The sequence below is a fragment of the Lytechinus variegatus genome, chromosome 3 (assembly GCF_018143015.1).
Source record: "Lytechinus variegatus isolate NC3 chromosome 3, Lvar_3.0, whole genome shotgun sequence".
NCBI classification, from domain to species: Eukaryota; Metazoa; Echinodermata; class Echinoidea; order Temnopleuroida; family Toxopneustidae; genus Lytechinus; species Lytechinus variegatus.
This window is the reverse complement of record NC_054742.1, coordinates 52,128,148-52,142,681: the sequence shown is the minus strand read 5'-3', so window position 1 is coordinate 52,142,681 and position 14,534 is coordinate 52,128,148. Positions and strand designations below refer to the sequence as shown.

General features: G+C 36.6%; 1 protein-coding gene across 1 annotated transcript in view; it reads right to left on the bottom strand.

The window, feature by feature from the left end:
• Nucleotides 1-14,534, bottom strand: part of LOC121411317 (sodium- and chloride-dependent GABA transporter 2-like) — a 51,080-nt gene that overhangs the window by 11,834 nt on the left and 24,712 nt on the right. Inside the window, exons 4-8 of the mRNA XM_041603979.1 lie at nucleotides 7,715-7,875; nucleotides 3,436-3,560; nucleotides 2,799-2,931; nucleotides 1,974-2,108; nucleotides 1,271-1,374 (exon numbers count right to left, since the gene is read on the bottom strand). Of these exons, the coding sequence (XP_041459913.1) occupies nucleotides 1,271-1,374; nucleotides 1,974-2,108; nucleotides 2,799-2,931; nucleotides 3,436-3,560; nucleotides 7,715-7,875 (658 nt within the window). The remainder of the gene's footprint in view (nucleotides 1-1,270; nucleotides 1,375-1,973; nucleotides 2,109-2,798; nucleotides 2,932-3,435; nucleotides 3,561-7,714; nucleotides 7,876-14,534) is intronic.

Below are 14,534 nucleotides of genomic sequence, written 5' to 3'. Positions count from 1 at the left end.
ACTTTCAAAGTTATGATGGTAATTCAACAAATACCCCCAACATGGCCAAAGTTCATTGACCTGACATGACCTTTTACCTTGATCATGTTACCTGAAACTCGCAAAGGATATTCAGTGATACTTGATTACTCTTATGTCAAAGTTTCGTGAGTCAGATCCATAAACTTTCAAAGATATGATGGTAATTCAACAGATACCCCCATAAGGGCCAAAGTTCACTGACCTTTGACCTTGGTCATGTGACCTAAACTGCGCACAGGATGTTCAGTGATACTTGATTACTATTATGTCCCAGTTTCATGAATCAGATCCATACACTTTCAAAGTTATGTTGGTAATTCAACAGAAACCCCCAATCCGGCCAAAGTTCATTGACCCTAAATGACCTTTGACCTTAGTCATGTGACGTGAAACTCATGCAGGATGTTCAGTGATACTTGATTAACCTTATGGCCAAGTTTCATGAACTAGGTCCATATACTTTCTAAGTTATGATGTCATTTCAAAAACTTAACCGTAGATTAAGATTTGATGTTGACGCCGCCGCCGCAGTCGGAAAAGCGGCGCCTATAGTCTCACTCTGCTATGCAGGTGAGACAAAATTCAGTAGTTCAAAACAAACATTAGAGAATTCTAGCAATTGCAACGGGGATGGATTCTACAACATTGAAAAATCTATTGAAAATGCCTGTCAAATCACAATGTACAGCCAAGAGGGATTTGTCAAAAATAGGTGAAACGAGACAGCTGATCGGCCAAAAATAACAATATGTCGTTTGCCCAGAATCCATTTTTCATATTCAGATATTATTAATATGCATATTTATTTTGTTCCACACTATAAATTCAATTCGCAATATTAGATTGAATCAATTCGTCCAATTGGCAACTCGTCTACTAATCTTTGGTCTGCCATCAGTTCGTCCACTCACCATTTCGTCTAATAATCAGTTGGTCCAACAACCATTTAGTCAATATACATTACCATTTGGTCTAATTGGACTAAGAGTCAATTGTGCAACATGAATGAAAATGAAATAGATATTAGACCAACTGGTTGTGAGACGAAATGGTCATAGACAAAATGGTGATTAGACAAAGTGATGAATGGACCAAATGGATATTGGACTAAATGGTTGTTAGATGAAATGTTGATGGACGGAATGGCATTAGACTAAATGAAAGTATACCATGAGGTGAATGTGCGAGTTGACAGTAGACGAATTGGCAATTTACCAATGGTAAATTTATGGTGAATATATAATTGTACCTGTATACGTTGTGATGATACTTATTATAACTACCGAGCGATACACAAGCTCCTAAACCAACAGCGTACGAGTAGAAAATCTGAGTTCCACTGTCCATCCACACCTAAATTCAAAACAATTATACATGAAAAGTAAATAATGGGTTCTATTTAATGATCTGTCACCGCTTTCTCTGATAAACCGCTCTCAGTTAATTCATTGTAAATGAATTCAATAAATGATAGTTATTTGTCAGTAAAAATGGCCAACATATAATTTCGTAAATTACTTAAGAAGATACTGACTCATTAGTTAAACATCATAAGACTCCCATTGTAATATATTTTAGATTTCATAATTAGTTTTTAAAAAGCTTTGCCTTTGCAAGGAAGATTTTCAATGGTTGAAAGCCAGACTGCGTCTAATTTACTCAATCACCGTCGATTCATTTTTTAAACAAACGAAAATCCCAAATATTGAGAAATAATCGATGCAATATTCACACGGCAGATTCCTACAAAAATCAAATTTGAATAACGTTTTTGAAGGAGAAATGCTGAAGCATTCATCCGTTCAAAAGGAGTGAGCGATTAAGGTTTCACATCTGATCTGGTCAGAACAGCGTATGGGGGCCCTATGTCTGCATGTGAAGGGTGGTCATAAATTGTTGCGATATACCACAGGAATGCGGTATCATATAAGTGACTTAAGTCTCTTTCATACCTGGCCATCTGTAAGGCGCGATAGATCGGGCTTGACGTAAAACAAAAGACCATCAGCAGCCCCGGGTAAAGTCACACCTCGTATAAGCAACGCAGTAAGCATCACGTATGGGAAAGTTGCAGTAAAATAGACAACCTTTCAAAATACAATAAACACGGGATCGATTTTCGAATGCATACAATCGAAATTACATCAATGTGCATAAATTTACCCAAATTGAAAGTAATCACTAAATCAACTTTAAGCCACTGATTTCTTTTTCATTGAACAAAATCACAACAAATCATCTACCACTTCCAATTTGGGAAAATTCATCCAAAAATACATGTAAGTCAGAACGTTATATTTCATTGCATCTACCGAAACTGGTATTAAAAAAACGTGAAAGGATGGAACAAAATTGTTATGCACCTATATTTCTTTCAGCTTTAAAATCAATTTGAAAAACATAACGCCACATCCGTTTTATGAATTCATTTATAGCCTTGTTGATTCGATGTGAAATTATTCATTAAAGCCTATTTTATTCCCTGCAAAATGTTCAGATTAGCTTTTCTGATTGAATTCTCAATGATCACTATGTGAGAAATGCAATGTAGTCAGACAGAACTTCTGCAGATCGACGATGGAAGTAAGATTTGGGTTCGGGGTTATCAAATGTTCTATTCACAATTACCATGATTAAGTTGAAACTATTTTTTTACCTTTTCATGAACATAAGTTATTTTATGCAATAATAATATTGAGTGAAAAAATATGTGGAATCAAATATATAAGACAATTTTTTTTTAAAGAAATAACAAATATATGGGCTATGATTGTCACCTTTCCTGTCCACTTGACTCCTTTCCAGATACAGAAATAACAGAGAATCCAAGCTACTAGAAGAGAGACAGCAAGATGCCAAACCACTGATCCCATCTCATCAAGACCAGGTGATAAATGAAGTACCTTATGCCTATCACAAACAATGCAAAATGCGTCATTTCATCTTGAATGGGAATGGGGAACAGGAGAGCATTCCATCTTTATGTCACAGACCAACGTTCGCTATTCTAATCTTCCTTCAAAACGAGGGACATTGAATAAAGAATATTAGTAATTATTAATAAAGAATATTAGTAATAATGATAATAACAATAACTGGGATACTTATTCTTCTTATACTACAACAACTACTACTACTTCTACAACAACAACTACTGCTTATTCTTTTACTCCTTCTACTTCTACTACTACTTCCACTACACTGCTGCTGCTACATGTATTACTACTACTACTACTACTTATACTACAACTACCGATTACTCTTCTTCTACTCCTTTTACTACTCTTACTACTACTGCTTATTCTTCTACTACTCCTCCTCCTCTTCCTACTACTACTACTCTCACTTCTACTATTTATAACGCTACTATATTTATAACGCTACATATACTGCAAAATGCGAAATTTTACTTACTCCCAGAATTCCTGGACTGGTGATGTCTTCTCAGCACATGTAAAATTTGTACCGACCACCATCTCTTCAAGTACAACCAGGCTGTCATTCGAGAACACAGTCTCGTTTACACAGGTAAAATTAGACTGAAAAAAAACAAGGATATGCAAATTTAGCAATCTTAAGGTTTCTTAATATTTGTTAGTATTATGAAAGGAAAAAATGCATCCTGGTCTCATGGTTATGACACTCGTCTTTCAATCTGAGGGGCGTGTTTTCATACAGCAAGAAATTTACCGACACTGTGCTGCTTTCGACCCTGGTGAGGTGAACGGGTACCCGGTAGGAAGAAATTCCTCAAATGCTTGATCGTCTTTGTTTGTTTGTTTTATTTATTTACATACGGTAAAAAACCTGCTATCAGCCGTCAGGCTGTTTTTCAGCAAGTCCGTAGAACATAGTACAATAATATAAAAACAACAAAAACAAATTTATACATGAGTGAATAATAAAAGCAAAGTGACATTAGAATAACATTTGATCGTCCGATCAAGGTAGCCGTGCTTAAGCCGGTGTCATGTTAAACAAGGCCTGTTGGGAGAACAGTTTTCTGAACTGAAGTGGCTACCCTGGGTAAAATATGTTATTATTATTAAATCATTTGAAAACTGTCCTAGAGCTGGTAAGAATACTTTTCTTTTTTGTAAAATACCTCATCCGCCCTTTATATAATGCCATCCTTTCTCCTTCTGAGTGACCTCTTCCACCCTTTTATAAACGTTCCTTTTAATTCTAAATTGTTGCATACGTTGTGCCCAAAATTTCGATGAATCAATTATGTATAGATTATGTAAGGTAAATTTCCTACCCTTTTATCTATTTAATTTGATAATTAGTTCTGCTCTCAAACTGTGATACTTCAGTTCCCGATGATGGTTTAATCGAAACGACTCGTTTCGCACTTATATTGAGGAACAAGTGTAACGCCTCTGGCAGTCTCGCCTGCAAAGCGCGATTTGATATAGCAGCAGTGCTGACTTGAAAACAGCAATAAAATAATCATTCACAAAAGAAAACAATCATATGATAAAATTCTATGTCCTTTGACCAGAAATGGCCTTTTAAAGTTAGGATAACAATTCTACAAATACCCCACTTTACCAAAGTGTGTTGACCCTAAATGACCTTTGACCTTGGTCATAGGACCTGAAAATTGCACATGATTTTCAGGAATACTTGAATGCTCTTAAATCCAAGTATCATGAATAAGATCCATAAATTTTCAAAGTTATGATGACAATTGCACAAATACCCCAACATGGCCAAAGTTCGTGGACTCTAAGTGACCTCTGACCTTGGTCATGTGGCCTGAAACTCAGACAGGATGTCCAGTAATACTTGATTACCATTATGACCAAGTTTCATTAACTAGGTCCATATACTTTCTAAGTTATGACATTTCAAAAACTTAACCTTGGTAGTAGGAATTCAATATTGATTCCCCCAACATGGTCTTAATTCATTGACCCTAAATGACCTTTGACCTTGGTCCTGTGACCTGAAAATCAGACAAGATATGCAATAATACTTGATTACCCTCATGTTCAACTTTTATGAACTAGGTCCATATTTTCCAAGTTATGATGACATTTCAAAACCGACTTTGGTTAAGATTTCAATGTTCTTGACGACGACGCCACCCCCGTCGCCGACAGAAAGGCGGCGCCTAGTCTCGCTCTGCTATGCAAACGAGACATAAATGAAAACAAGTGGAATGCCTCTGGCCGTCTCACCTGCATCACGCAGTTCAATATAGCATCAGAGCTGACTTTGAAAACTACTCTAACTCGCACAAGATGTTCAGTGATACATGGTTACTTTTATGTCCACTTTTTATGAACTAGACCAATAAACTTACAGAGATATGATGGTTATTCAACAAAAAAACCCAACATGGCCAAAGTTCATTGACCTTACATGACCTTTGACCTTGATCATGTGACTTGAAACTCGCACAGGATGTTCAGTGATACTTGATTACTCTTATGTCCAAGATTCATGAATCAGATCCATAAACTTTCAAAGTTATGGTAATTCAACAGATACACCCAATTCGGCCAAAGTTCATTGACCTTTGACCTTGGTCATGTGACCTGAAATGCGAACAGGATGTTCAGTGATACTTGATTACTCTAATGTCCAATTTTAACGAACTAGACCAATAAACTGTCAAAGTTATGATTGTAATTCAACAGATACCCCCAATTCGGCCAAAGTTCATTGACCCTAAATGACCTTTGACCTTAATCATGAGAGCTGAAACTTGCACAAAATGTTCAGTGATGCTTGATTACTATTATGTTCATGTTTCATGAACTAGGTCCATATATTTTCTAAGTTATGATGACATTTCAAAAACTTAACCTCAGGTTAAGATTTCGATGCTGATTCCTCCAACATGGTCTAAGTTCATTGACCCTAAATGACCTTTGACCTTGATCATGTGACATGAAACTCTAATAGGATGTTCAGTAATACTTGGTTAAGCTTATGGCCAAGTTTCATGAACTAGGTCCATATAATTTTTAAGTTATGTCATTTCAAAACCTTTACCTCGGGTTAAGATTTGATGTTGACGCCGCCGCCGTCGGAAAAGCGGCGCCTATAGTCTCACTCTGCTATGCAGGTGAGACAAAAAGTGGAATGCCTCTCGCCGTCTCACCTGTATCACGCTATTCAATATAGCAGCAGTGTTGCCTTTGAAAACCACTATAACTCGCACAAGATGTTCAGTGATACTTGGTTACTCTTATGTCCACTTTTATGAACTAGACCAATACACTTACAGAGATATGATGGTAATTAAACAAAAAACCCAACATGGCCAAAGTTCATTGACCTTACATGACCTTTGACCTTGATCATGTGACCTGAAACTCGCACAGGATGTACAGTGATACGTGATTATTCTTATGTCCAAGTTTAATGAACTAGACCAATATATTTTCAAAGTAATGATGCTAATTGAACAAATACCCCCAATTTGGCCAAAGTTCATCGACCCTAAATGACCTTTGACCTTAATCATGTGACCTGAAACTTGCATAGGATGTTCAGTGATACTTGATTGTATTGTATTTATGTCTACAGGCGTATCCCGCCACAAGCCTCAGCTTTTAGCGTATACGCCTTCTTCCTTAAACCCAATATGTACATATTCATATTTTTTATAACAAATTGATTTATGTATGAATTTATGTTTACGAAAAATGTAATGACATGGAAGAAAATAAATGTTTTATTTATTTGTTTTATTTGAATTACTAGTATGTCCAAGTTTCATGAACTAGGTCCAAATATTTTCTAAGTTATGATGACATTTCAAAAACAACTTTATAGGTTAAGATTTTGATGTTAATTCCCCCAACATGACGCCGCCGTCGGAAAAGCGGCACCTATAGACAAGTCTCACACTGCTATGCAGGTGAGACAATTACAAATATAACAATGATGTCACTCATGTTTGTATCTATTTGAATTAAACGATTATTTCAACCGGGTGTGCTGATTTGACAATCAAAAGAAAAATGGTTTCACTACTAAATGAAGGTTACTTTTTTGGCCCGAAAAATTTTACAAGCTAAAATAAGTTTCACTTCTAAAGGTGTTGTCACAGATACTACATGTACATACAGTACCACAATTCAAGGGGGCGTTACCTCTGGAAAATAGCATACGCACCACCCCAATGGCCATACGTCCCTCCCTTCTTATCACACTTCCCTTTTTCAATTGCTGGTTGGTTGGTTGGTGCTGGAGTTAAGTTGGCGCTCTACAATCTGGCTCTCATAATACATAATACAATATTTATTAAAACACAGCGGGGGAAAACTACAGAACAGACACAAAAATAAGTGTTAATTGCATAGTTTACTTGGTACACGGAAGAACGCACGTGATTGTAGTGCTTAATTACCACGTCACCTGGTGTTAACTCTACAAAAATATGGCTCTAGCTACTCTATAAAATATGCAATTTTTTATTTGTGGTCTGGTCTCCTCATTTCTTTCAGAAAATATTGATGTTGTTAAGTAAAATATTGGATTCGGGACGCATAATCAGTTGGGCTATTTTTTTTAAGAATGAGAGGGGCAAAAATTGTCAAATCAAAATAGGGCGAGACAAGCTGATTATCTGCACCAAATGGAAAACAAGGTTTCTTGTTTGTTCCAAATCACCGTGGTGTCATTAACAACCTACATGTACAGTTGATACTGATACACGATCACTGATACTTACTTCATATTCTACGCAGAACTTCGTATTCCAACTATTGCCGCAGTGTACCCATGGTAATTCACTGGTGAAAGAACTGACAAGATAATACAGCGCCCATGCGAGGATAACAATGTAGTATATATTGCACCACCAGGCAATGATGCAAGATGAAATACCAATTCCTGCAATTGAAACAAAAATAAAGATAATCAAGAGAGTTTGATAAAATAATTATACATGTATAATCGTTCCAAGTATTTAAAGTGCTTGATCAGACATTTTCCCTCGCACAGACAAAACAGAAAGTAAGTTCAGCCATTGTGCGAAGAAAAAAAAATAGAATAAGTTTTTTTTTTCAAACTTCGTAAACTTCGTCAAACTTGTTGTTTGTGTCTAATGACTATCAGTCAAAATGTATGTTTAAACAGATCATGATTTTTTTGTACCTCAATTAGTTTTACGAGTTAAAACGAAAGTAAGTGGAGCTAGCGTCTCTGGCAGTCTCGCCTGCATTACAAAATCCAATCAGCAGCAGTTCGATCGATCTGACTCTTAAAATGTCTATTTAATTATTTACAAAAAAAAATCATTCATCTAATAATGAAATAATATGTCCATTGACCCTTGATGACATTTGACTTTGATCTCGTGATCAATGATACTTGATTACTCCTATGTCCAAATTCCATGAAATATATCCATAAACTTTCAAAGTTATGATGACAATTCAACAAATGCCCCAAAATAAACCAAAGTTCATTGACCTTAAATGACCTTTGACCTTGGTCATGTGAATTAAAACTCTTGCAAGATGTTCATTGATACTTAATCACTCTTATGTCCAAGTTTCATTTTCTAGGTCTATATACTTCCCAAGTGATGACATTTCAAAAACTTAACTTAATGTAAGTTAGCATTCAAGAATGTTTTCATTCAACTTTTCATTTCACGCACAAGGTCTCATCATATGAAAGTTGAAAAGAAGGATATTTGAGTAATATTTTTTTTCTTTAAAGATAGAAAGAGCTAGAAAAACTATATAATTTGCTGGTGCAAATGGAAATTTACAAGCACCACTTTCCTTTGTTCTAACTCAGTCATGCGTGCATTATGGACATTGAGATGGGTCTCATATGAAGCACTTCTTATTATTGATGTACATCTCATGAAACAAATTCATTATGTTGACGTCAACAAATAACACTGAATTACGGGTTCCTGTGTGTGTTTGTGTGTACACTTTTCCTCCCGATTTTAACATTTTTTCATTAAGGTTTTCATTCAAGTAAACTCAAGGTAAATACAAGCAAAATTGACAAATCTTCTTTTCATATAACAAAATACGAAAATATTTACACCCAAAGGGTGAAGCAAATAATGATGGAATGAAATACCTTTAAATATATATATATATATATACAAAAAAATCAATTCTACCCCTACCCTCTATGTCACCTATTAATGCATATGATTAATATATTTCTTTGCAGGATTTTCAGCATTTATTGGAAAATACAAAAATTAACAATGCGCGAGACGTAATCATAATATGGCATAAAGTACATATAGCTAAATGACAATCCTATATTGACTGGAGAAAGACATAAATACATTATAGGAAAAAAAACTTATGGGAAAAATGCAGAGGCAAACCATATAAGCAAATATATGCTTGAAGCATAGCAGCCAAAAAAGGGAAGGCTACATGGAAACCTATGTTGAAAGATTCATACAAAAAAACATATCATCGTTGTACCACTATTCAATTTTACATTAAGTTTCTTCATACAATGAAAAAAAGTACGACATTATACACCCATACACGCACATCCTATCAACACACCCACGCACATACAAAAAAATTGTTCTTGAACAAGCGAACTAGGACAAAATCGTCAATACACCAAAATTGACACTCGCATCACACTAGACCCATCCTACCTGCTCACATTCAAATCTCTTTTCACCTTCACATGCAAACATACACACATACACACGCAAACACACAAAATAATGAACTATGTTTTCCGTCAAAAAAAAAAGAATATACTGAAGTTTCATGGGTCCTAGCATTTTGAATATTCTACCCAGCAACATCCGTTTATGTCATTCAGTACAATCATTAAATAACACACTAAAAACCTACGTATTCACTTTCTCCATAACATTCTCGTTAAATATCTTATAAGCACTTAAATATGCTTTTCACATTGCATTTTCTTAACCCCGGACTATCCTTAACCCCATACTATCTTTTTTTTCGATTCACACTGTCTTTCTTAACCCCATACTACCTGCTCAACCGTGATTAATGCCTTAACCCCGGACTATCCCACAGCTCATGAATATTGATGGTTTTACCAAACAGAGCGTGTGAAAAGCATACTAGAGAGCCGAACTATTCCTTGTTATTTTATACAGTAAAGAGTTTGTGAATTTTCAATGCAGTAGCGTAATAGGCGGTGGAGGGCAAGCTGCCCCCCCCCCTGTTACACCGCTGGATACAAACAGTAATCAGAATGATTCGCTCTTTAATAATCAATTCAAAATATGCGTCTTCCCGATCATTGCGATCGCCTCTGGCAAGCTTGTAGAAAAGTGTATATAAGCCCCCGTCACACTTATTCGGAATCAACAAGAATCAAGCAGAACCTGCCGGAATGAAAATTTTTCAAAATTCCAGCCACTTTTGGGAGGGAAATTGGAAATGATCTAAATTTGTAAAAAAAAAAAATGCCGTTCGATGACCTTAATGCTCCTCAGTGACTCTTCAGTGTTGACTGACGTTGCAGCAACAGCTAGCCGTGCTTTTATGCGATTCGATTCTCCCATGAATGCGATCGTAATGTTTCGAATGTTGTTAAAATGTCGTCAGAATATTTGGAAAGCAGTCAGAGTGCTGTTGGACTACACTTTGAATGCCGTTCGATATTTTTCCAGTCCGAATGCACCTCGTAAGTTTTAAGCATGAGCAAAACATTCGGGCCGTACACAATAATGGACCCGAATATTTGGAATGCACTCAGAATTTTTAGAATGCACTTTGAATATCCAGGAATGTGCAAAGAATTTTCACTCCGACGGCATTCCGCCTCTAGTGTGACCAGGGTATAAAGTAAGTAAAGTTTCAGCCCTGGAAGGTGAAGACAAACGCTATTATGCTCCATTCTGATCACATGCGGATCCAGGAGCTCAGGGCTCGGCCGGCCCGTGCCCCTCCCCCTTTTGAGAGCCATAATCGTGCCCCTCCCCCCCCTGAAAATAGGGAGGTTTTTTTTTTTGGGGGGGGGTTGAGGGGCTTGTCAAATTGTCATCGGAAAATATGCCCCCCTCCCACCTTTTGGAAAATCCTGGATCCGCTCTGCTTCTGATGTAAGGGGCAGAAACGTGACAAATGTTTCTATTTCAATGCATTAATATTATTGTTGAAAATACCTTGGAAACGAATTGTGAAATCCAACAAATGTATATGGCGCAAACAAACTGCGGGTAACGTTGTAAAGAAAGGCCGTACAATAATCGGCCATGAGACGTTTTTGGCTGAATGATGCAGCCCACAAAGACCTGTTTTATATGTGCTATAGTCTTGTGTGAAGACCCCCATATCTATGTAAGTTTTAATCAGGTTCTGTGCCTGGAGACAACCGAATGGCTATTTTATGAAGCGCTAAACCAAATTTTGGGAACTTTCGTCTGAAGGTCAAGTCTAAAAAGGAATCAAATAATCAACAGGGGAAACTACAAGCCTTGTAATTGGGACCCTTGCTGCCCTACGAATTGACAGAAAGAAGAGTTCAAAAGAGTGATGTTGCAATCAACCATCGAACCGGGGAATTTCGGCACTTGGCAGCCTATAAGAGGCTTTGTCTCCTGTGATTCACATTACATGTCATGTGTGTCTAAACACCATTTATCAGACCTAAACCCCTACCAAGTAAATTGTCGATTTCATACCCCCTTGCTCCGTAGGTAATTATCGGATGGTCTAATACCACTTGGTCTACATATCAGTTCGTCCAAATTCACATAGTCTAAACCCATTTCGTCTACAACCAGTTCGTCTAATATCAAATTCGTCTTAATCCCACTTGGTCTTATATCAAATTCGTCTAATTCCCATTTGGTCCCATGACCAGTTGGGCAAATTCCCAATTGGTCTAATAAGCAGTTGGGCTACAATCATTAAGTATTATTTCCAGTTGGTCTAACACCGCTTGGTCTAATTTCCACTTCGGCAAATGTCAACTTGGTCTAGTTTTCATTTCATCTAAATTCATATGGTCTAATGACAGTTTAGTCTAATTTACATTTGGTCTAATTTCCATTTAGTCTAAATTCCACTTGGTCTAATATCCACTTGGTCTAATGACCATTTGGTCTAATAGCCAAATGGTCGATTGAAACGTTGGGCTAATCGTCATTTGGTGTCATCTTCATTTTGGTATAATTGTCATATGATGATCGTTTGGTGTAATTCACACTTGGTCTAATGTCCATTTAGTCTAATATAAATATATTCATTATGATTTATCTGATAAGTAAGGTTTACGTTTTGGGGTCACCGATGAGACACCACGCATTAATATGGACGATACTTGAACTTGAAGGGTACGCTATGTAGCCGAAAAGATTTAGTCTTTTTTTTTGGGGGGGGCGGGGTTACAAGAGTTTATTTTAAGCCGCTAGATCATGTAATTTGAAAAATAATTAACAAATAACGCAGATATCTTATGAGCAGTCATTCTTCATTGTCTTCTTCCTCTTTTCTCTTTCTTCTTGTCTCCTTTAATTTCTTCTCTGTTACTTCTTCTTGTTCTTCCGCATGCTTCTTCTTCTTCTATTTCTTGTTCTTTTTCTTGTTGTTTTCGTCTTCTCGTTCTTCTTGTTGTTCTTCTACACGCTTCTTATTCTACTTATTGTTTTTCGTCTTGTTCTCGTTTTTGTTCTTCTTCTCGTTTTTTGTCTTCTCCTTGTTGATCTTCTGCATGCTTCTTCTTGTTCTACTTTTGTTTCTTCTTCTCCTTCTTCATCATCATCTTCTTCTTCCAGTTTTTTTTAATGTATGGCTTCTTTATTCAACCTTCGTCATTCTCATTTCCTCTTAATTTATTTTTCTTTTTGTTCTTATTTTTCATTCCTTTCCCATCCCATTCTCATTTCTCATTTTTAAGAAAATGGATAGGCCTAATATAAGCATGATAAAGCCTAGAGCGGACAACATGCAATGCAATATTAAATTTCTACAGTGTTCAGGTTCGAAAATGAAACAAAGGAAAACTCAAATAACATGAATAAACTGTATTTATGATGGCCCAATGGGAATAGCCCAACAAACCATTATCCCAAATAGAAATAAAAACAAATTGGAAATTAGACCAAGTGACATGTAGACGAAATGAGTGTTAGACTATCTCGAAATTAGACCAAATGCAATATATACCAAATTAATAATAGACCAAGTGAGGATTAGACAAACTAGTATTAGACTAACTGACAATTATACGAACTGGTATCAGACCAAATTACAATAAATATATTAGAGGAAATGGCAAGTAGACCAAGTGATGATAAGCCCAAATGGGCATTAGACCAAATGGCTAATAGACCAAGTGGTCATTAGATTAATTGGCTATTAGACCAAGTGGTATTAGAGCAAATGAGAATTGGACTAAGTGGGTTTAGCCCGAATGTTGTTAGCCCATCTGAAGATTTAATAGACCAAGTGATATTAGACCAACCGTCAGTAAACCTGTGTTGTATATGCCTATTCACAAATGTTATAGCACACCCCAACAACAAATATCACTTAGGCTTACGGCCTACGCCATTAGTATAACTCATACGCTTGAACCGTGTATCCGAACCCTAGTCTGCTGTGCTAACCCTTCAATAGCATAAGTGGTCTAAATGCGCAGCCTAAATATGACTTGTGTGCAGAAAGTTCTGAAAAAATTATTTGTGCTAGTCTTGTGTGGAGACCCAGTTGTTGATCAAAATTTCAGTCAGGGTCTGTGCCTGCAAACTACCCGAACCCGATGGCCACTGTCATTTGAAGGTGGCTACTCGCTTGTACATGGACTTTAAAAAACTGGACCCTACAGAAGTAATAATCGTTGTGCCTCGTAAACACTCTCATAATGCTCTGAATGTTTTACTAACATTTTCACGTATCTAGGATTGAATGAAAAGAACACTCTAAAAATATTGGGTAAGTGCTCTATGAGGGCAATTATGTGTCCAACCAACATTGGGCATTTTATTCATAAGTAATTGCTGCTTATTTTTAAACTTACTGGAAAATGTGCTACCCGCATTTGGGTAAAATATTGCCCTAAATTGGTTGGACACATAATTACCCTTGTGGTGGTAAAAATTTTACCCAATATTTTTTTCTACAGCGAACGTGATTTTCCCATGATTTTGGCAATTTCAATGGCAGTCCCCCACCCCAAAACTATTGATCACAAGTGAACCGTATGAAATGTCCCAGAAATGTCAAGTTTTTTAGCGCGTTTTTTCCCCATAAAAGCATTTGTGCATTTTTGTAAAGACACCATTGTTCTCTTAGAAATTTAGAGCTTCAACGGCAACTGGTTCACTAAGCGGAGCAAATAGAATAGTGGTTTAATTTCAGTGGATTATTTTTAGTGCCTCGATATGAATGCTTCAATTCACCTTTTCCGCGACCTGACATTTTGATGACTGAGAGCTAACTGCGTACGATCCTGAAGACATATGTAACCAGGTACTTCGCTAGGCTTTTATGAATAGATGGATCGTAAAGGCCGTCTCTCACCGAAGGAGACAGGTCCGCGACGCCTCGGAGACTACAGTTGCTGAG